The sequence below is a fragment of the Brachyhypopomus gauderio genome, unplaced genomic scaffold (genome assembly GCF_052324685.1).
Source record: "Brachyhypopomus gauderio isolate BG-103 unplaced genomic scaffold, BGAUD_0.2 sc182, whole genome shotgun sequence".
NCBI lineage: Eukaryota > Metazoa > Chordata > Actinopteri > Gymnotiformes > Hypopomidae > Brachyhypopomus > Brachyhypopomus gauderio.
In genome coordinates, this window is record NW_027507003.1 from 122,138 (window position 1) to 144,689 (window position 22,552).

Genomic DNA, 22,552 nt, shown 5'->3' on the forward strand with positions numbered 1-22,552 from the left:
CAAAGCAAAAAAACTTGAAGTAATTCAAACTTGATTAATACACGCTCACCAAGCTACATGTCTGTTTCTGCACATTTAAGCGTAAGGATTATTCACGTAATGATACTGTAGTTTCTTGTAATTTCATTAAATGCATTTATTATGCTATAATTAATAGGTTTTAGTCTTACGCTATATGAAATCAATACTTAGGTAACTAAAGTAAAACAAAATGAATAAATGATCTATAACGAATAAATATATAATAGTTCTAAGGATGGAGATGTGTTTTATTGAACAGTCATTTACAAGTAACAGCTAATAAACATGGTAAACGAAACATGGAGGTGGCACTGGTGAAATTGCCTCCTTCATAAAAAAACAATAATAATTTAAAAAACATTCTTGAACTAACACACAAAAAATTGAAAACAACTTCAGTTTTCACAAAAAACGTTTTTCCACAAATAAAACATAAAAGGGATATTAACAAACAGGGTTACATTTTCATCATTTTGGCTTCACCTGGAATAGGGAATCCACTGGATTATCATGCACCAAAACTGTTTAGCGGACTACAAGAGAGGCATCTTACTGTAATATGGGTCTCCTAGAAAGGGTAAAAATGCTAGAAATCAAAAAGTCTACTTTGAACAGATCTCAACAGTAATAAAATGAATTACAGTATGTAAATTTCTTTCCATTCCCCAATTGTAATGTTATATTTTGTCAATTACATGCCTGCAGGTTGTAAATAACTTAATTTAGGGTGCTGAAAATCAAAATCGTGAAGTTTCTAATGAACAATTAAATCAACCATTTAAAGCTAATATTACAGCATCATGTTAATATTAGCATAGCTCACTGCTAATTACTGACTGTGTGGGTCAATATTTTGGACAAAGTTTTTAAACTGAAGGTTCTGAAACAATGCTTAAAACCAAGAAGAGCCTTTGTGGGAATGAAAAAAGAAAAATCACATTTTGTGGCTATAACTGTCTTTTTGCAACACAATTTACTATTCAGAAATCGTCCATGCCCCTTCTTGCATCTACAGCAGTCAGAAACAAAGCAGCTAAGAAACTTTGACTTTATTCTTTTCCTGAGCGTTGATCTGTTCCTCTCTTCTCTCCTCCCTGTCAGGTCGATCCTCACTCTGGCGTGCAATCAGGAGTCGGCAGGTGAGCAGAATGCCAAAGACCAGAGCATGGGCGTACCGCTTGAGGGGATCTCCAACCAGTTGGTGGAAGAAGAGCACAGCTAGCATGACCAGTAGCAGCAGGAAGTTGGCTACATCCTTTGGTTTCCCTGGTACCAGTGTCAGGACCACCCCGCATCCCACTTCAAGTGTACCGATGATCTTGCGGAGAAGCACCGAGGTTATGCCCATCTTCTTCAAGGCAGGCAAGGCCTTGGCGTAACTCTTATAGGCCCTTTTCTGAAAATTGAACAGGAAAAACATTTGAACTACAACACATTTACATTTTCAACTTTCGACATACGCCTAAAGAAATATCTCTTTTTTTGAATACTTGAAAACTACATATCAGGAGCGGTGAATTGGGGAAGTTTTTGAGTGGCTTATAATATCCCTAAACCTTAGCTAGTTCTACTTCTTGAAGTCATGATTAAGTGTTTCAGGGGAGTCTAAATGCAGGATATTGGATTACATCTGCTCTGCACCAGCATCATGGTAGAATTTGCTCGAAAGCGCCGCCATTGCTACAAAATACTACGGCGCTAAACACTGATGCACAGATCCAGGGGGGAGCAAAACAATACCGGAAAACGTGTATGAATAACTGTAATCCATCAACACAGACTAATCCAGCAATACCGTTGAAGAGCAAACGAATTAAGATGGGACTAAAGGATGTAGGTAGCGGTTCGCATGGACCAGTTGAGACACACGTTGCGGCTGATGGTACATTTTATAATACAAGACCATCAATGGAGATACAGCTGCCTCATACTACAAATAACTGTAGTCGGTTATGATGGGGGAATTCTCATTCCGACTAAATTAGTTTTTTAGTGGTTTCGTTTCAGGCATCCCAACTAGCTAGTAAAAATAAAAAGGAACGAAATCATTCATCACCATCAAAAATATGATTTATTTTTAAGTATTTACATTAAAAAACAAGAAAAACAATCTTTATGTTTTTGTTCACAATTGCACACATTAGTCTTTCGAACAATGCCTGTCTCGTCCAAGGTAAGCCGCATCTGTCCCGTAGTCTGGAAGTGCTGTTATATTACGGTCACTTACCATTTCGTTGTATGCATCTTTGCTCAACCTTGGCGTGAGTTTAATGGTACCCATAAACACAAAAAAAAGGCCCAGTGCAAAAGAGAGAGCGACAATGGTTATCGTCCTTGGCGAGGCCATCTTCGGTCAAGTCTGGTTAGGGACTATCATCCGTTGTCTCCCCTCTCCTCGGTGTCCTGAAGATGCTGAGGGGGGGATGGGGTGTAAAGAATCAAACATGGCGACATGCCATCCGGTTCCGTTGTCTGTCCAGCGGTGAACGCCAGAGGGCAGTGTTGGAAAAATATTATCACATTCTTTCAATTTGCAGCGCATTCATAAGTTGGTCAAAATCGGATTTTCATTTACAGCGCATTTAACATGCTCTGTTACTAAATTCGTAGGCTAGTTCCAGAGGAAGCCCTGACTTTGAAAGAACGTTACAGTTTGGAAGACTTTGCTCACCATTTTGGTATGGCTTAAAGGTAAAGAGAGGTATTAGTAACCTCTCCGAATAAACAGACAGGGATAGAGAAAAATGACACTTGGGTTTTGTGAGCAGAATTAAGGAAGAAACCTTGATGGGACCAAAACTCAAGAGGGATGTGTGATTGCAGCTTATGCTGTATATCCACAGGCTAGTCAGGTCAACCCAGGTTGACCCTTCAGCCCTGGTAAAAGTGTCAACGGACATGTGGGCATCAAAAATGGAACCTCGTAAGAAGGAGGCATGGTGTGATGGGAAACCTTTGGGTCCTGGCATTCATGCATGATGCTCTGGTATTTGCACTTACCTAAAGATTGTTGCAGACCACATATACCTCTTCATGGCCGTTCTTGTATGACAGGGGTGTCCACACTTTTGGCAGTGAGGGCCAGATTTGGGTGAGGTGAAAATGTGAGGGGGCCAACCATTCAGCCTGGCATTCTGAAGCTTTATCATTAAATCCAAATGGACTAATTTATGAAGGGAGGGGGTGTCTGTGTCTGACGGGGGTGGGGGGGTGTTAGGGGTCTGCGTGTATTGTACTGTGCTGGCAGCTGCACTTTATTGATTTTATGACAGGGGCCTGTGAAAATTTCAACCGGACTTTGGACACCCTGTTGTATGACATCTCCTTCTTTCATCGGTATAATGTGCCCTACTACACTGTAAAAAATGGTTCAGAGATGGTTTAAGGAACATGACAAGAAAACAACTAAAAGAAAATCTTTGAAAATCAGTAAATACTACAAATACATGCAAATGCCTGTTCGACACTGTCAAAGATTAACACGCTGTTGTTGTTGTTATCTTAGGTTATGTGTGTATTTAATTTCAAGGGAAAAAAACACAACAAATAAGGGATAGTTTATTTTATGTATCCCACCAATCAATATTTCCATTTCCATTTTACCAACTTTTTACTATAAAAAGCTTTTAAAATTAGATTTAAAAAAGTAAAAATTAAAATAATATACAAAAAAGCTATGACCACACTTAAGGTTTTAAAGTAGAATACTAATCAATGAAGTTTCCATGCCATGAATATGCCTACACATAATTCTCAGAGGTTGTATTAAAACCATTATAACATAAGTCAGAACAGGCTTCTTCTGCCTTTCACCAGAGGCGGTCACACTTATCTCTTGCTATCTGGTTTTTGATTAGCTTCTCTGGAAGCCGTGCTAAAATTCCTGATTATCCATGACATCACAGACTTTAGGAAGCCACGAGTCAGATGATCTTCTGCAATCCATCCCTTATAGGGTGAGGTATGTAAGCTCCCAGATTCTGCAGACGCCTTAGTGCTACATCACCACCTTCTGTCCTCTTAGCCCGTCTCCTCACGGACTGGCACCAACCCCTGGTCCTGCCGGGCTTTTAGAGCCAAAATGGCTTTTCTGTAAAGATCTACCAGAAAACAGGCAATATAAACTGTTTAATCTGTTGAAATTCTATGCCAGAGCTTCCCATACTATATAGTATTTTTTTTGGTTCTATATCAATTCAGAATCTAGAGCTTGTGTTCTGGGCAGCCCTGATCAAGCAGCATTGAACTCACATGTGAGGGACTGAGGATTGAGTGACACTCACCAAATGTGGCAGAAAGGTCACTGGGCTGTGAATAAGCTGCCAGTATCTTTTCTGTGTTAATCTTATTCCTCCTTTTCCCTTTCACCACCTTTTTCTTATTGTTCTTTTCTTGTTCTTTCCCTATAATAGGAACATATTCTAACACGGCCTGTCATGCAGTAGGAAAGTGTTCTAACACAGTCGGCCTGTCGTGCAGACCCTTAACGTGAAACTCACTTGCAGGGATTAAAGGGGACAGCGTAGCGTTAGCTGGTGTGCAGTCATCATTGGTCAGACATTGGTCATCATTGGTCAGGGATCCGGAATGATCTGAAGGCTCCTCCTTCACTTTCACTCTCCGTTTCAGCTTCCCATGTCTCCGTGGCAACAGTGCACTCCCGGTTTTCTCTTTCTGAGTGTGGTCCAGCCGGCCAGCCTTGTTCCCGTCTCCATCCTCTTCCTCGTGCTCTCCCTCTTCTTTGTTCTCTCTTTTCACACTTTTAATCTTAACTTTCTTCTTTGATTTCAGTTTTGTCCTAAAGGAGCTCTCCTATAATTGGATTGTACCAAGAATGCAAATTATGAATGCTAGCTAAAAACCCCCCCACAAAACTCCATTTAACCCTTTTATTTACCATTTCAGAAACATTTCCATTTGGTTGTGGAGAGGTCCCGTTACTCTCTTTCTCCAACTCATCTTGCTCATGGCTGAATTCTGTTGTACTGGCCTTTACTCTGCAGACACAAGCACAAGTATGACCATGCTGACATATATAGAGTACATCCGCCAATCAGCCTCACTTCACTTCCTGTATCGTCTGCATACAGGCATTGACCCTCACCTGTCATCTTTGTTTTTCTTCCTCCTTTTCTCCCCTTTCCTCCTCTGCTCTCTGTTTTCTGGTCCCGGGGGCCTTGCCACATCTCTGATGACACGGGCACAGAGTTCTGAGTAGTCCGAGCACACTGCCTGCAGGAGCCACCGGACTCCTCGCTGTGTTTTCCTGTCTGACCTTCGGCGCAGGTCCATTAAAGCAGAGCACGACTCCTTTGTAGGACAAAACCTTTATTGTTTTCACAGGTCTTCATGCAGTTAATCGGCCAACATAAATAAAATGGTGGCTACTGAATCACCAAGCTACTCTACAGAGATCATTTGACCCTGGATTTGCATGCACAAGTAATATGGGGGCCATGTTAATCTTTATTGTAGTACAGTACTTACGATGTGGCACAGAGACTGGCTTTGGTTCACAAGCTTTTCAAGGGACAGAACCTCAATCAGCTCACTTCCCAGCAAGGCGTTCATTTTGTCCTGTTTATTGGCTAATCTGTAAAAAGATGCAAACACTACTAATGTTTTGATTTGCCGATAGTATAGATTACAGACGTTATTTTACTGCCATAATCTACAGGTGCATCTCAATAAATTAGAATATCATCAAAATGTCAATTTTTTTCAGTAATTCAATACAAAAAGTGAAATATTACATATTACATAGATCCATTACAAACAGACTGATCTATTTCAAGTGTTTACTTCTGTTAATATTGATGATGATGACTTACAGCCAATGAAAACCCGAAAGTCTTATCTCAGAAAATAAGAATAATTGGAACAATGAACACAAAACTCCTACAAAAGATTCCTAAGCATCTTAGTCTGTTTCAGTAGGCTACACAATCATGGGGAAGACTTCTGACTTGATGTCATTGACATGAGTGGAGAGGTACACAATCCAAGCTGCTTGAGCTCTAGTGTGAATTTTCCACAATCAGTGATGGTTTGAGCAGCCATGTCATTTGCTGATGTAGGTCCACTGTGTTATATCAAGACCAAAGTCAGCACAGCCATCTACCAGGACATTTTAGAGCGCTTCATGCTTCCCTCTGCTGACAAGCTTTTTGGAGATGGAAATGTAATTTTCCAGCAGGACTTGGCACCTGGCCACACTGCCAGAAGTACCAATACCTGGTGTAATAACCACAGTATGACAGTGCTTGATTGGCCAGCTCGCCTGACTCGCCTGACGCGCTTGACTTGCCTGACTCACCTGACCTAAACCCCACAGAGAATCTTTGGAGTATTGTGAAGAGGAAGATGAGACACCAAACCCAACAATACAGACGAGCTGAAGGCTGCTATCAAAGCAACCGGAGCTTCCACAACACCTCAGCAGTACCACAGGCTGATCGCCTCCATGTCACGCCGCATTGATGCAGTCATTTGTGCTAAAGGAGCCCCGACCAAGTATTTACTGTAAAAGTGCATTTACTGTATATATGTTTCAGCCAACATTTCTGAATTTAAAATCATTTTTCAGTTGGTGTTATAATATTCTAATTTTCTGAGATAATTAGGAAACTAGGATTTTCATTGTTTGTAAGCCATAATCATCAACATTAACAGAAATAAACACTTGAAATAGATCACACTGTTTTATTATGGATCTATATAATATATTTATTTCACTTTTTGTATTGAATTACTCAAATAAATTGACTTTTTGAGGGTATTCTAATTTATTGAGATATATGGTTACGTGAAATGACTATTAATTGAATGTTCTTGAACACCAGTAAGTTGTTGCTTACACTAACAAGGGCTTTCCAGCCACACTGGGATGTCTCAGCATGTCTCTCAGGAGATCTTTGACCTCTTTCATTCTCTGTCTATCACTTGAGTCCACCACAAAGATAAATCCATGGGCTTCAGTGTAGTACTCTCTCCAGGACGCTCGAGCCTCGGGACCTCCGCCCACGTCCAGCAAGTTAACAACGACGTTCTCCACCTTCAACTCATTACGGACACATCCACGAGTAGGGCCCATATCTCCAAGGGGAGCTGAAAGAAAGGGAAATAACTGAAACAACTGTAGTGGTAAATTCATGATTTCTTTATTCCGTTGTTTGGCATGTGCTTACCTCTCGACATGCCCCTGACATACAAGGATTTTCCAGCCTTGTCAAGACCAACCACCAGAACTGTAACCTTCCTGGGAGGAACACAAGAAGCATTCATTCACAACTTCAGTTCAACCCGCCAATCGAGTGACCATGCAGCCTGTTTTTTTTTTATGAGCGCAGAAGTAACACAGCTAAAGCACAGAGAGGTGTGATTAGATCTGTGGGCCTGTACCTCACGGGCCGCTGAACCCTGGAGACCCAGCTGCAGCAGTTGCTCATCAGACTGAACATACCGAGCTGTGGACTGGAACCGCAGGGAGCGCACCATCTTTTCCTTAACTCACACCTGCACACAGCAAACGCAGTCACCCCGCAGTCACCTGCACAGTAAAGAGATGACTACAGTGTCACCTGGTGTGTCTCTATTGGGCATTAACCCTAGGAGACAAGAGTTCTTCAGCCAAAGCTAATGACTTCCATTCACAACTTAATGACTTTCTGAATGTCCATGTGTTTCAATATCTATTGCAAGTGAGCAGTGCTTTAAGCTACCAGACAGTTATATAATGTGGCATAATAATGTTTTACACATGTTCCATATGTCATATAAACATTAATGTTTCACCTTTTGGATGTCAAGTGTCAATTTAAATTGCCACAAAGAAGTCAGTTCTAAAAAAGACATACTCCACTAATCACAAACACACCAATGTACAGCAGACAAAGCCAGAGAACCAATTAGCTGCATGACCCTGGCATGGTCCTGATCACATTCTGGTAGTCCCGACCGGCTCTAGTGGCTCTGTGCCAACAAACGGGCCTAATCGCAACAGCATGTGTCCTATTCAGGCTCACCATTACTCCCCTCGACGTGCATCTGCTCGGGGTCACAAAGCTCCTACAGACCAGTGTGAGTCCATTAAGCTGTCCAGTGTCTGCCCACACTGACCCCTTTCCCAGAACCATGAGCTTTATCCAATGGGACAATGGCCAATAACTTGTACATTATGAGCACTAGTGTACATTAAGTACATTTAGAGGACAGACACTGAATAATGCAAACCTTAAGGATTTTGGACTTTTAAAGAACAAGTGAGCTAAGAGGTCGTATTAATAATATGGAGAGACACAACCAAGAAACAAAACAAACATGTGCAAACAAGCTGAGAAAAGACACTGTGTTTATCACGCTGTGATTGTCAGCACAACAACAGCACAATCAACATGGGGTCTAACCATCAGAATAGATTAATTTTAAACATAAGCATTAGATGGAACCTCAGCCTTACATGTACAGTGCCTTTCCCAGGGGAGGGGGGGTGTTGATATTTAAAAAAATCAACAACAAACAACAACAACAAAAGCACAACAGATGAAATATAGAGATCACACTCTGCTGCAAAGATCTAAAACAAATGTTTATGTACTTACAGTAGTATGTCCATATCTGCCTGCATGCTTAGGTTTTCCTCTGTTGTAACATTTTGCACAGTCCAGTGAAATACTAATCACTAATTATTCTTCTAATCCTGTTATGTTGAGTGGGAGGAGCTAAGAAGTCATAGGCTTATGCTCTTCACCAATCACAATATGTGTCGGTGTCATCTGCTGCCTTCACTGTCTGCTGAAATGTTTGTTAACTTGGCCAAATGCACATATACAGATATATTAAGAACATGGCCCTGTCCCTATGGTATTTTGTGACATAAGGTGTCGCTACTATGAATATTTAACCTGAACACTTGTAGATTTGCTGTTCATTTAAATATGCCCTTTGTCACCCTAGATTATGGATTTTTTCCCTTTGCCAGTATTATCTTGCTCTCACATGGAGCTGTGACGTTTTATATAAACATGTCATATAAACATGGCTGCTAACCCTAAACCCTTTTAACAGTCATTTTCAAGCACCACAGATCTTATGCATTATACGTACATAGTAACGAGTTCTACTATTTTTGTATAATATCCTACAATGTAGGATATTATACAGGACCTACATCAGACCTGGGCAAACAACGGCCCGCGGGCCACATCCGGCCCGTTGCGCGTCCCTGTCTGGCCCGCGAGAGGCCAATCATAAATGAAACAAATATCTATGTCGTGCGTGCAATACAACTGTGACGCTTTTATTTTGAAAGCGCTACGTTTGTGTTAATTCCGTGTGGACGTACCTGCGTGTGTGTGAGCTGTGCGAGAACACTGTAGGTGATCAGCGACAAGTTAAGGCTGAATTTAAACTTTCGGGAGTGAACGTTGCACCTCGCGTGAACCTCCGCAAACGGCGGAAAATTTACGTGACGAATTTTAATTGTGCATTGTGTTCCAGGTTTGAAAAGTGCTGGAATTTAGGCTAAAGTACTTGAAAATGCTTAACTGTATTTCGATTCACAACAAATAGCTGACTGAACAGGGGGGTATTCCAGAAAGCGAGAAAGTAAACTCAGAATTAACGAAAGCTCAGGTTTTCCGTTCTAGAAACCGAGCTTAGAGAGAACCTGAGTCAGCTGGGAAATATTGAAATGGACCTCGAAAGTGCCGTAGAAGTGCTTTAAAGCTAAGTTTAAGCCTGGTTTATACTTGACGCGGTGCGAGGGTCCGCGCGGCGAAAATGACGTAATTAAGCCTGGTTTAAGCCTAGTTTATACTCGACGCGACGCAAGCGGCGCGAGGGTCCGCGTGGCGAAAATGTAAAGCCTGGTGTAAGCGGCGAAAATGACGTAATCGCTGTGGCTCCGCCCGTGCGCGAGGGCCTCGCGCGCTGTCGCGGCGCGAGGTCGTGCACCTCTCGAATTTTGTAACTTCGCGCGCGCGCCGCGCTTCAGCGCGATGGACAAAGTCATGTTTGCCGGATTCATACACCTATACAAGGTGGAATTAAAGCACTTGTACGTCACTTTAAAGGTCCATTTCAGTATTTCCCAGCACGGTAAACTAAATCGAATTTTGTAACTTCGCGCGCGCGCCGCGCTTCAGCGCAATGAACAAAGTCATGTTTGCAGGGTTCATACACCTTTACAAGGTGGAATATACGTCACTTTCAAGGTCCATTTCAATATTTCCCAGCACGTTAAACTTAATTAAGTTAAATATTTATACATATATTCGAAATGATCCGAAATAATTCGCTTTTTTATCACATTATTTTATTGTTGTTTATTTTCAAAACGCCCAAACTTAACGTCTTCACGTTCTCTCATGTTTCGTCCTGGAGGCTCGTATTTGTTAATGTAATACAACAGGGCCGGCGCTAGGGGGGGGCAGAGGGGGGCATTGCCCCCCCAAATTGTGTCTTTGCCCCCCCAAGCACAATGCAAGCAACGGCTTTTTTTATTATCTCTGAACCAATCACAAAAATGCATTTTGCTTTACAGCGTGAAGATATTTCCTAGCTTATTCCTGATTGGCTCTTTGAGTCATATAAAAATCGGCAGACCGCCCCAAACGGTTCAGTTCGGCAGTATATGTTCTGTTAGTGTGAGTGAAAGACAGGTATACTGGTAAACACTCTTCTGAGTTTAAACTGACTTCCACATGGTAATATTTGCTTAACTGTGGTTTTTCGTTGCTTTAATGTTACTCACCTCTTACATAGGTGTTGCTTAAATTATTTTATTAGCCGTTAGCGGTTAGGCTAATTTGGTTCTCCTAAACCTGCGCGAACGGCGGAAGCGTTTAAATACTTGCCGCGCAGTGTTGTCCGAAACGATATGTGGTAATAAAAAACGGGAATGAACATTTACCTGACGAATTTTAATGTTGCTTTTTCAGATTTGAAAAGTGCTGGAATTTAGGCTAAAGTACTTGAAAATGTTGAAATTGTAACTACTTCGTTTCACAACAAATATCTGTCTGAATGAACAGTTCTCTTGTCTTAGGTTAACAAATACGAGCCTCTTGTAATTCCAGGACGAAACATGAGAGAACGTGAAGACGTTAAGATTGGGCGTTTTGAAAGTGTGATTAAAAAAGCGAATTATTTTGAGTATATGTATAAATATTTAACTTAATTAAGTTTAACGTGCTGAGAAATATTGAACTGGACCTTTAAAGTGAGGTACAAGTGCTTTAATTCCACCTTGTATAGGTGTATGAACCCGGCAAACATGACATTGTTCATTGCGCTGAGGCGCGGCGCGCGCGAAGTTACAAAATTCGAGAGGTGCACGACACCGCGCGAGGCTGCTCTTTCCCCCGTGCAAGCCGTCGCGGCTCATGGTTTAAACCACATATGTCAAAGTCAAGGCCCGCGAGCCAGATCCGACCCGCGAATTGATTATCTATGGCCCCCTGGATGATATTGAATTACTATTAGAACCGGCCCGCAGGCCACAGCCGCCCGATGGTGTTTTGTACGCACAAACACTACATTCCCCACAATGCAACGGTAGCCCGCGAAGTCACTGCAGCGCGAAGCGTCGCGAGGGTCCGCGCGGCGAAAATGACGTAATCGCAGTGGCTCCGCCAGCGCAATGAACAAAGTCATGTTTGCAGGGTTCATACACCTTTATAAGGTGGAATTCAAGCACTTGTACGTCACTTTAAAGGTCCATTTCAATATTTTCCAGCACGTTAAACTTAAATATGTTAAATATTTATACATATACTCGAAATGATTCGAAATAATTCGCTTTTTATTCACATTATTTAATGGTTGTTTATTTTCCCCCAATCTTAACGTCTTCACGTTCTCTCATGTTTCGTCCTGGAATTACAAGGCTCGTATTTGTTAACGTAATACAAGAGAACTGTTCAGTCAGACAGATATTTGTTGTGAAACGAAGTAGTTGCAGTTTAAAACATTTTCAAGTACTTTAGCCTAAATTGCAGCACTTTTCAAACCTGCAACACAAAGCAACATTAAAATTCGGAGTCGCGCACTATGGTCACTCGCGAAAGTATAAACCTAAATCAGCAGTCAGAGCAGACATCAACGTTCAGCTATCCCCCTTCTCAAAAATGACTAAACGTAAGGTGGACACTGAGAACGGGTTTCAAGCCAGGTGGGAGGCAGAGTACATGTTCACGGAGGTAAAAGGTAAACCTGTGTGTCTTCATGTGATTTTTCTTTGAAGGAAGTTTGCTTTTATCTGTTTGCCTGTTGAAAAATGTTTTCACTTGAAATTACTGACAGATCCATAAGAAAATAGTGCTTTATTCATTTAAACATTAAATAATATACACTGTGTTAGGTCTTGGTTCAATAGGCTATGTGCAATCATTTCAATATGTTTTAATAAACATTGAATCAGTCCGGCCCTCGGCTTGTAGCAAATTTGTTTTTTTGGCCCTCTGTGTTTTTGACTTTGACATCCCTGGTTTAAACGATTCCTCGCCATCACAGCCAGTATTGTTATACTGTGCATAAATACCGCATTGTACCAGTACGTTTCATAACATCAATAAAAACTTCAATACTTTACCAGATTTTTACCATTAAAGTGCAGTAGATAGATTTCTTATTTTATGTACTTTCATATTTTTTTCTTTTTCAAAATAGAAATGTGACGAATACTCCCTTTTATAACAGAATTTGTATTCTTTTGTTTTCTTTATATTTTAATTTCCCAGTAATATAAATATTCTCACTCATTCCTATTTCCATGTTTGAATATTCTCAGTCTGTGTATAGGTACATTTGTCAGCCTTTCAAGAAATAGAGTTGTTCTATTAGTAATGGCAGTATTGAAATGAAATACAATTAGATAATCTTTGTTCTCCATTTACATAATCAACATGTATTTTTTAATCATTGTGTTTTAAGTTTGAAAATGTGCATTTTTATTTCTTTACCTAATACATCACTTTAAGCCAGTATCAATAGTCATCATTCATGCACAAATCAAGCCTTGAATATATTTCTGGCTTCATAAACATGACTATCAACATGCCCCCTCATTATGTTTTACTGCCCCCCCAAGCAAAGCAGTCCAGAACCGGGGCTGTAATACAAGAAAACTGTTCATTCAGATGGCTATTTGTTGTGAAACAAAGTAGTTACAATTTCAAACATTTTCAAGTATTTAGCCTAAATTCCAGCACTTTTCAAATCTGAAACAAAAAGCAACATTAAAATTGGTCAGGTAAATGTTCCTTCCCCTGTTTTTGAGGGGTGTTTCTTTATACCAACACACATCGTTTCGGAGAACACTGCACAGAATGTGACGCGGCAAGTATAAACGCCTCCGCCGTTCGCGGAAGTTTGCGTGAGGTGGGCGGAGCCACTGTGATGACGTCATTATTGTTTGTGTGGCCCTCTGACACAATTCAGGTTTCTCATGTGGCCCCTTGTAAAAAATTAATTGCCCACCCCTGACCTACATACATTTCATGTGTGACAAATTTATGACCACTAGAGGCCGCTAAAATCAATTCTGCTATTGCTTCTGGTATATATATTTCATCAATATCCATTATCTAAGCTTAGTGGGCCGTGAGTTTCAACCCAATGACTTGTACATGCAAGAAACTGTTAGGCATACATCCAAATGTGCATGCCAGTCTTAGCTGTAATCATATAATGTCTAGAAATAGCCTATGCCTGCTAGTGGATTGATCTCAAGTCAGATCAAATTAAATAAGGTCCATTTCCTGTCGTGTGCTGTGATGATTATAATCACCCAAGTAAATAAATAAATATACTCTGCTACTTCTGTTCCATTTCTCCTGCCTCATCATTCATTCCAGGTCTTTACTGACACGCCCAATCACAGAGTCACTTTATGTGCTGACTAAACTCAGTCAAGAGACTGACCACAGCCCTGTGTCAGCTGGCCTTGAAAAGAACAGCTTGGTAGCTATATTCCTTCTTGTTATATATACATTCATCACGCCTGACACTTGTCACAGACCATTAGCACAGCATTTGAAACGGAATCTGTCTGCAGTGAGCTATTTAAATTTACTTAACCAATTTAGACAAGGATTTATTGTTGGGATCTTTTGGACTCTAATCCTTCACTGTGCTACGAAGCCTCTTTGTTTAGTGGCCATGCTGTTTTGGGGACATCCGTGTAATACAGTAATGTAGACTGTCTACCGTGAAGTGTCCTGGACCAAGTATGTATATAACCCTCAGACACACTACCACAGATGGCCAATATACCACCACCCTGGGTGCAGTAACAAGAGAACGCCCCCAAGGACACTGACCTAGACTCTGTACGATACAAACTGAAACTGGCACAGGGTTATATTGTAAAACCAAGTCATGTGAAATATGAGATAAAGTAAAAGGTAACAGTGTTGTATACTTGGTTTGGACCATTGACTGTATTTTGACACGATCTCATTAGAGAGAAATCTGCCGTTGCTGCAGAAACATTCAGTATGATCTGACTCAGCATTGTAAAACGCAATAATTCTGCAGAGCTGACTTAAAAGTAAATACTCTAATTGACATACTGTGTGTGGGGGTGTGTGTGTGTCTGTGTGGGTGTGTGGGAAGGGGGGGAGCGGAATCGGGAAACCTGAACAAACTAAGTATTTTTCTCACGTATCAAATGGTGACTCAAAACGCATTTGCGTTATATTTGTTAATACTCCAGTTAGAATTCATTTCACGATGACAAAGAATAAATCCAGTAAATAAATAAATGTAGGATTGGTGTGATAACGCGAGAAGTGGCTGCATGGTCTGTTTCCTAACCATGGTCGAGGGGATATCGCCGAAAATGAGATATTTCCTGTGACCTCGTTTCTCATTCGATGCCATAATATGTCGCAAAGTGAGCTGCGACGGTAATGTCTGAAGATTAGAAATGTAAATAGCTTTTTAGACTAAAGACCCACAGGTTAAACCTTGCAAAAAATGGTTGAATTTTATATTAGCCTAATTTTCATCAGTTTTATTTCTTGTTATTATTATTATTATTATTATTTGGTTTCTGACTGAAAGCCAGTCACAGTCTTAGTTTATTTCTCATTAAATACCTTTCCAAAAAATGTGGTTTTAAAAATAGCGCCTGGAGCGCGCGTGCCTTGCGCGGGCGTGCACTGGGACCCGCGGGCGCGAGACCGACGGCGGTAACGCGCAGTAAGAAACTGCGTGTTGTGACACACCTGGCTGTCCAAATAACAAGCAGCATGCAGAAACCAAAGCCCTGCTCGGGAACTTTCAGTTGGATCCTCGGCGAAACCGTATGACGTTTCGATTTTCATTTTGCATTCGTTTAACCTGGAGTGTTATGGCGAGCACGGGTGTGTCAAAGTTGTATGATACAAAGACGTGTTTGTTTTTGTTGACTGCTAAGTGTTTCTGCTTATAATAGCCTGTATTTGCTGTTAGGTCGACTGTGCGATCAGAAAATGGAGTTGTTCGTTCCCAGTGTCGGAGGGGGTGGCCGTGCGTCCGGAGATACACGCCGACGTGTTCTCTAGCCTGCTGTCCTCGATCTGCTCCCGCATGTCTGACAACTGGACGAGGCGATAAAAGTTCCCGAGAAAGACGCATCTGTGAAGAAATCAAAGCCATCTGAATCAAAACAAGTGCGCTGCCGTTTCGGCAAAACTTTCCAAACTTTTGGGAACTGACAGTAGGTCTTGTTTTTATTTATTTGTAACGTGATGTCAAAAGTGTGACAAGAGCGCCTCCTGAAAGCGCAACTCCATGACCATCATCCCGGGTGAGCGACGTGGATCCACACGAATAAGATGGACGAGGCAGTGGAAAATGCCATTTCGGAGATCCCACACAACGTGTCGGTTCCGACCGAGAACGGGGCCGTAATGGTCATCAATCACAGCAAAGTGAAGCCTCCGTTCAGCGTGGTGTGGGCCACCATCCTCTACTGCGCAGAAATCGTTTGTGCGTCCGTCCTGTGCAGCATGTACCACAGGAGCGACGACGTGATCTGGATGGGTTTGACCATCACCTTCATACTGCTTCCCTCGGTGCTGACCCAGCTGACACTCACATTCATTCATCGGGACTTGGGCAGAGACCGTCCACTCGTGTTGTTTATGCATCTACTTCAAATGGGGCCGATTATCAGGTGTGTAACCGCACATTGACATTAGATTATAAGCACAACGACACAATACTGATAAAGTATTCTAAGCAAAGTCTATAAATTATGTCCGTCGGAAGCAATGAGCTTTCATTAGCTAAATATCTCCTCTCTTACCAGTCATTGGTATCAGTGGTTGTCGTAACTGCGGTGAAGTAGTGGAGTTTTCCCGAAATATGCCCACAGAGGAGCATAAAAAGCTTTATTTAGACTCCTTTTAGTAATTCATCTGAAATTACTGTGCTTAAATCAATTTTGTACAGCCTGAACGTTGGCACTATTTGACGCATGCGCTTAAATGCCGGTGTCACAATGTTGGCGTGCAGTAGGCCTGTTCCTCTCACCCTCCATTCCAGTGCAAGCGTGCAGTGACTGCAGTCTTTGTTTGAGTTCCTAGTGACACATGCCATTTATGAAAAGAAGTTGTTTATTTTTATTTCTTTTATTGGCCTATAGCTTAGACATCATAGCTCGGCATTATGTACTGTATCTTAGCCTATGAATCCTAGTCCTTCATTAAATGAGTCTTTATTCTGCATGTGATTAAATATATTCCACTTTATACCCTCTGCAACCAAAGTGAATTATGGGTATCTAACATAGAACTACACATCTGTAGTAATCAGACACCTAGTTGCAGGCTGTTCTGAATTCCGGATATATACACCTGTTAGGCGAGCAGAAATGACTCATTTTCAGGAAATGAGTGTAGTTACAAGGTGGTGTCTAAGCAGGTATTCAAATGCTCCCTTGTCAACATTCCCAGTGGATTTTTACTCATTATTTAAAATCTAAGGAACACTAGCACAGTAATAAAGGTCTTCTGTTAACACGAGAAGCCGCTTTGAATGATTTCAGTTTAAATAGTAAGATTTATTTACAAGTGAGTAATGCTGTTGCTGTAGATGTTTGTAGATATAGTAGAGGTGTTCAGGAGGAGCTCAGAAATGATATGTTAAACCAGGTGTAGTCTAAACCTCACTGGCTTTTAACATTTGTTTTTTTGTACAAGTGCTTTGATCTTTGTAGGGCCTCAGCTGTTGTGCGAGATGTGAACCAAGGGTGTGGTGTGTGTGTGTGTGTGTAGATATGCAGGCATCTGCTCTGTGGCGCTGTTGAACAGACATTTGCTGTGTGGGGCTGTTGAACACATCGGTTGAGTAGCTCTGGTGAACACATCTGTTGTGTAACGAGCAGTCATCCAAACGAGGAGTAAAGCAAGGTCAGACCTGACGATGAGGTGTGGTGTAAGTACAGCACAATGTCAGGACACGTGGTGATGTCACTCTTTGAGCGGGATGGATATCGTTTTGACTCGAGACCCTTTCTATGATGTGCTCCCAAATGGCCACCACACTGATATGAACCGAGACGCATGTATATGAAACACAGCTAGAATGGTTAGTGTAATGGTGTGAGCAAAATGACCGTAGAACCAGTCATGGCCCGGATGTGGTTACGTGAATAATGTATAGTTTGGCTCAACTTTTATTCTCCTACGTCTGTGTTTCTTACAGTGCTGCTTTATTTATTTATATATATAGATATATGATCTGAAGGCTTCTGTCGGCTTCCTAAGAACAACCAGCCAACTCTAGAGGGGAGAAAAACAACTCCTGCAGTCTTTGTTGTCATGGTCACTGGCTCTGAACAGGTTCCACATCAGATCATAATTATGAACTTTTGGTTTTGGTTGAGGGAGAGAGGAATTGCTAAGTCAGTTTGTGTCAGAGGATATTGACCTTTAACTTTTTATTTCCTTGAAACACAGGACCACGATGTTGAACGTTCTTTCACTAAAAGAGCAGACTGTCGGCTGCCTGCATTTGGGAACACACTTATTCATCATCTTTCACAATTTCTAAAATTAGGTTGTGTTTGCAAAAGAATGTTGAGTGAATACACGTCATGGTGTTAGTAAATTAGTGAACACATGTTGCTTTCAGACAGGACACATTTCATCGTATGCCCGTCTGTCCTTTTGCCCTCACCCAAACCTTTTTTCGTTCTTTAAAAGTGCTGAAACATGATTATAAGCAATCTGATCTGACCCGGGACGTGGCTGTTCCCACATGACTCCTGTGACTATGCTGTGAATGTGCTGCTGGTAAAAGGCGAACCGTTTTGGTGCAGTCTGCTTTTGACAGCAGCTGTCTGTATTGTCCTAAATATATGTCTGCGTTTGGCACTTTTGTTTTCCTGAGGCCAAAGCTTGACATTATTCATCATGTTACATGATTCCTTGTCTCTGAATTACCAAAAAAAGGCAGGCCAAGATATACAGTTGTGCAGAATACAAACATGCTTCACTTGATCACATTACACATGCCATTTGCTTTCTCACCATATTATGATTCCTTACACTAGCTAAAAGTCCTCAGAAAATTCACATGTGTATATTAGAATATATTTTTCTTGGCTCCTAAGGGTTTTTCCCTATAACGTCAGTTTGTTTGTGGAAAAAAAAACTGCCATAGGTGTGGCAATTGATAAATGATTTCAAAATACATACTCTGCTGGCAGCCTTGCTAGAAACACCTACGCGATAAATGCACCTTCTAGCTGCGAAGTTGCAGACGTCATCTATTACCGTGCAGGGTCTGTATTAGCCTTCGTCCAAGAGTCACCTATCAGTCCCTGACCACTGTTCCTCCCTTTACTCTGCATTTCACACTATTGATTCTTGTATGGATCTACCTTTGCATTTCTTTGATCAGTGTACATGTGTAATAAACACCACCATGCTGAGTGCATGTGTGGCACCTCAAAGTCATTAGCATGCCCTGTCCATGTTACGACCTACGACGAGCTGTCAGAACAGTTGTACCTAATAAAGTGGCCAGTGACTGTGTGTGTGAGGTAGGTGTTTTGATTCACGTCCGAGAGTGTAGCAAGTTGGTTACTGTCTGCAAAAAAGACTTGCATTTATAGCTGTCATAAAGCTATACAAGGATGTATGGTTATCTTCCAGGAATTTATTTTACCAGCTAACTCATGTGTTTTACAATGGCCTCTAGGCTGATTGCCAACACATCATGTCGGTGTCTTTTTGTTGTTGTAATTTTTGCACCTTATAAAATTAAATGATATAATATTAATAACAAATGACAAGGAAGTGTTCAATGTAAACAAATGACACCGTTATTGTACATTTCCTATCTGCATTCTTTCTGCAATTATCTAAAAAGAAAAAAAAATAAAATACAAATTCTCATCTTAATGTTTACTAGTAATCAAAATACTAAACTTTAAAATACATCTGTCTGAAAAATCATCTGATCTCAATTGCTTTTAATTGTCTGATTATTCGGTCTACTGCCAATATATGTGTGTCTGTGTGTGCGTTAGGCAGGAAAAAAAGCAAACCAGTGCTCAGTGTCTGATTTGTGGTGTCCTGTAACTAACAAACAGGAAGTGTGTGGAGATGTCTCTACTATACTTGATTGTGTAATTGGTTTGTTTTTTGAGGTGGGGGCTCCTGTTGAACCTGTTTGAGATACTTGAAGCACTTACTTATTTTACATTCTGCGCAACTCCCTTCATGTTGAAACCAGCCACCTGCCCACTGAAACTACTCTCTGCATTCTTGGAGATAACGAGCTCCAGGTACACTTGCCCCCGTCCTTAACCTTGTGTCTGTATTGGACCTCGCCAAAGCGCAGATATTTGTCTTATTGCGGTTGAGAAACATGAGCCAAGTGTTGTACCGCTCGTCCAGTGCATGGACCAGCCCTCCTGCATAGGGCGGGTTCACAACAACACAGCAGGAGGCTCTGAAAGGCCTCGCCCTGACGCTAGGCCTAGTCCATTCACAGAGCCGTTGAAGCCCCGCCGTTTGGTTACTCGACAGTTGTAGACAGTATTGGTGTTTCCTTCTCTTTGTTTTCCCTGTGTGTGCTCAAACAGTGGTACTTCCCTACGGACGTTACAACAGCACTTTTCCGCAGAACTAGAACACGCCCTTCTTGGGTTTTAGCGAATATGAATGGGAAGCTTGTGTTCGATTATTTTCTGCATACTACTGCCTCCCTGTGGAAGTAAAGGGTAGTGATCATGGGCAGTGACTTTGCAGTAAAACATTTGTTCCATGTATTATTGATATATCTTTGCTTCACTACAGCAAAAGCTTTTTGTTTCTTACCTACATGTTTAACCTGCTTGTATAAATGTTGATCTGAATTTATACAAAAAATTTATACAAAACATTAAAACAATTTAATGTTAGTAATGTTGATTCATTGCCATTAAAATAGTTTGCAAATATATGATTTTCTACTTGGCCACTAATTAATAGTGTCATTGGATCACTGGTTTCTATCACTGGTCTCTGACACTCTTGGTTAGACTCTGCCTGTCTCTCGTCACCCGACAGGTGTGTAGAGGCTTTGGTGGTTTACTGCAAGGCGGGCAGAGAGGAGGAGCCTTACGTCACAATCACGAGGAAGAGGAAGCTGAAGAATGGCAAGCCGGTGGGCTCCCCCATGGAGTGGGAGATCGGGCACTCGGAGCGCAAGCTGACCGTCCACCGCGACGCCTTCAAACGCACGGCTGTCATCCAGGCCTTTCTCGGATCCACCCCTCAGCTCACCCTACAGCTATACGCTGCCATTCAGGAAAAGTACCTCCTTCCCCTCAGACGTGAGTCATAGTAACCCGCACACTTAACGTGGCTCCACATTCTCCACTAGGGGGTGCTGATGGATCTCTAGAAGTGGCCACTAAAACATCTGCTTTGTGTCAAGGTGTAATGTACGTTCTAGCACCTAAATTCTCTAACGTTTGTCTCTTCTTTTCTCAGTTGCACTGATGATCATCTCTCTAATATCAATCACATATGGGGCGCTGGTCTGCAGCGTTCTGGCCATACAGATCCGCTATGACGATTATAAGGTGCGGGTGGGCCTCGCTGCTTACCTCTGTATGGTGCTGTGGCGTGGTCTGGAGATCGCCACCCGCGTCACCACCCTGGTCCTCTTCAGCACGGCTCTCACCTTCTGGGTGATCCTGGTGGGCGGGGCCAACCTGCTCTTCTTCTTCTTTCAGCCGTGGGTGGAGTTCTGGGTGCGACGTGCCTCTCTGCCCGAGAACGTGGAGAAGAACTTCAGCAAGGTGGGCACCAGCGTGGTGCTGTGCATGGTGACGTTCCTGTACGCGTGCATCAACGTGTTCTGCTGGTCGGCCGTGCAGCTCAACCTGGCCGACCACGACCTGATGGAGAAGCACCCTCGCTGGATCCGCCTGTCTATATACTACACCCTGCGCTTTGTGGAGAACCTGGCGCTGATCATGCTGTGGTACTACTTCAAATCGGACTTCTACGAGTACGTGTGCGCGCCGCTGCTGGCCGTCCAGCTGGTGGTCTGCTACGGCTTTGCCGTCCTCTTCATGCTGCTGTTCTACCAGTTCTGCCATCCGGCCCGAAAGCTGATCAAACACAACGTGGAGGAGTGCCTTAGCTGTATGTGCTGCCGGAGGATGGCTCCGCCCCCACGTTCCCATGACTGCGGGCTGCTTCCACCCGACAGGCCGCCCACGCAGCAGGAGACGGACATCTTGGACGACTTCACCGAGGCGGCTTGACTGGGGACGTGCTGTTCGGGTCGTCGGGTCTTGGGCCTTGCCTGGCATATTTTGCACGGATCTATGCTCAGGAGAGTCGTGCTGGCTTTTCCAAAGCCAAGACGGTGGAGTGAGCTACACCATTGCTGCAGCAGATTGTTAAAAGAACAAACGTTATGCTACAAGAGTATTTTGGGCCTAATTCTGAATTGGACCGTGGTGTTTGGGGAGCTACACTCTCGTTTCAGATCTCACTGCTTTGGTGTGGAAATGAAAGCGGACATGATGGATTCTAGTGAGCTGCTGGCTTCTAGGTATCAAAGAATGTCTTCAGTTTGGTTATGCAGACAGGTTCACAAAGGTATCGTTCAGAAGGGGGCGAAACACCCACCTTTAGGCCAGGTGTGTTGAAAGCATGCCAGATGTCTGACTCGAATGATGAATGGTTATTTAGGGAAATCCCTGCTTCACTCTCTTCTGAGGCAGACACATCTCTGAAGCCAAAGGCGACGTTTATCCATCAAAGTCAAGCTGAAACTCTTGGGTCATTGTTCATAACACATAGAGGTTGACAAACACTGAAGTACTTGGCTTCTTTAGTTTTAAGAGTGTATTTCAACATCGGTTGAAATTGAGTGCATTAATTTTACAAGCCAAAAAATAAAAATAAAAAAAAGAATGTCTTAATTTTGTATGTTTGATGTACCTGAATGATGTCTGTTGTCTACTCTGTTACTTGAATGTCATATTAATAAAATAGTTCTGACAAGATAAACAAAAACGTCTGAAAAGATC

At 42.1% G+C, this 22,552-nt stretch overlaps 3 protein-coding genes across 5 annotated transcripts; 1 reads left to right on the forward strand and 2 right to left on the reverse strand.

Moving 5' to 3' along the window:
- Positions 1-244: 244 nt before the first annotated feature.
- Positions 245-2,458, reverse strand: tmem35 (transmembrane protein 35). Its single transcript, XM_076995136.1, has 2 exons — positions 2,249-2,458; positions 245-1,417 (listed from the first exon to the last, which is right to left on the reverse strand). The coding sequence occupies exons 1-2, from the start codon at positions 2,366-2,368 to the stop codon at positions 1,055-1,057; spliced, it is 483 nt and encodes a 160-aa protein (XP_076851251.1). The 5' UTR covers positions 2,369-2,458; the 3' UTR covers positions 245-1,054.
- Positions 2,459-3,808: 1,350 nt separating this feature from the next.
- Positions 3,809-16,353, reverse strand: arl13a (ADP-ribosylation factor-like 13A). The gene is made up of 10 exons (XM_076995110.1): positions 16,316-16,353; positions 7,423-7,536; positions 7,209-7,279; positions 6,879-7,128; positions 5,509-5,614; positions 5,126-5,331; positions 4,919-5,018; positions 4,521-4,833; positions 4,305-4,424; positions 3,809-4,121 (listed from the first exon to the last, which is right to left on the reverse strand). Exons 2-10 carry the CDS (start codon positions 7,479-7,481, stop codon positions 4,042-4,044), a joined length of 1,305 nt encoding a protein of 434 aa, XP_076851225.1. The 5' UTR covers positions 7,482-7,536; positions 16,316-16,353; the 3' UTR covers positions 3,809-4,041.
- On the forward strand, positions 15,170-22,541 carry xkrx (XK related X-linked). 3 transcript variants are annotated; one of them, XM_076995106.1, is made up of 4 exons: positions 15,170-15,389; positions 15,478-16,183; positions 20,571-20,836; positions 20,997-22,538. In XM_076995106.1, exons 2-4 carry the CDS (start codon positions 15,843-15,845, stop codon positions 21,776-21,778), a joined length of 1,389 nt encoding a protein of 462 aa, XP_076851221.1. In that variant the 5' UTR covers positions 15,170-15,389; positions 15,478-15,842; the 3' UTR covers positions 21,779-22,538. The 3 variants fall into 3 exon arrangements, with proteins under 3 accessions (XP_076851221.1, XP_076851222.1, XP_076851224.1); XM_076995107.1 differs by having other exon boundaries at positions 15,176-15,329; XM_076995109.1 differs by lacking the exons at positions 15,170-15,389; positions 15,478-16,183 and adding an exon at positions 17,747-19,804 and having other exon boundaries at positions 20,997-22,541.
- Positions 22,542-22,552: the final 11 nt, after the last annotated feature.

Excerpts from the sequence above, each read along its gene's own strand:
- arl13a (XM_076995110.1), bottom strand. The coding sequence starts at position 7,481 with ATGTTCAGTCTGATGAGCAACTGCTGCAGCTGGGTCTCCAGGGTTCAG. Across the intron at positions 5,615-6,878 it reads GCTGGAAAGCCCTTGTTAGT|ATTAGCCAATAAACAGGACA; the intron begins GTAAGCAACAAC and ends ATCTTTTTACAG. Across the intron at positions 4,122-4,304 it reads TGACCTTTCTGCCACATTTG|ATCTTTACAGAAAAGCCATT; the intron begins GTGAGTGTCACT and ends GTTTTCTGGTAG.
- tmem35 (XM_076995136.1), bottom strand. The coding sequence starts at position 2,368 with ATGGCCTCGCCAAGGACGATAACCATTGTCGCTCTCTCTTTTGCACTG. Across the intron at positions 1,418-2,248 it reads AAGATGCATACAACGAAATG|AAAAGGGCCTATAAGAGTTA; the intron begins GTAAGTGACCGT and ends TTCAATTTTCAG.
- xkrx (XM_076995106.1), top strand. The coding sequence starts at position 15,843 with ATGGACGAGGCAGTGGAAAATGCCATTTCGGAGATCCCACACAACGTG. Across the intron at positions 16,184-20,570 it reads CAAATGGGGCCGATTATCAG|GTGTGTAGAGGCTTTGGTGG; the intron begins GTGTGTAACCGC and ends GTCACCCGACAG. Across the intron at positions 20,837-20,996 it reads GTACCTCCTTCCCCTCAGAC|TTGCACTGATGATCATCTCT; the intron begins GTGAGTCATAGT and ends TTCTTTTCTCAG.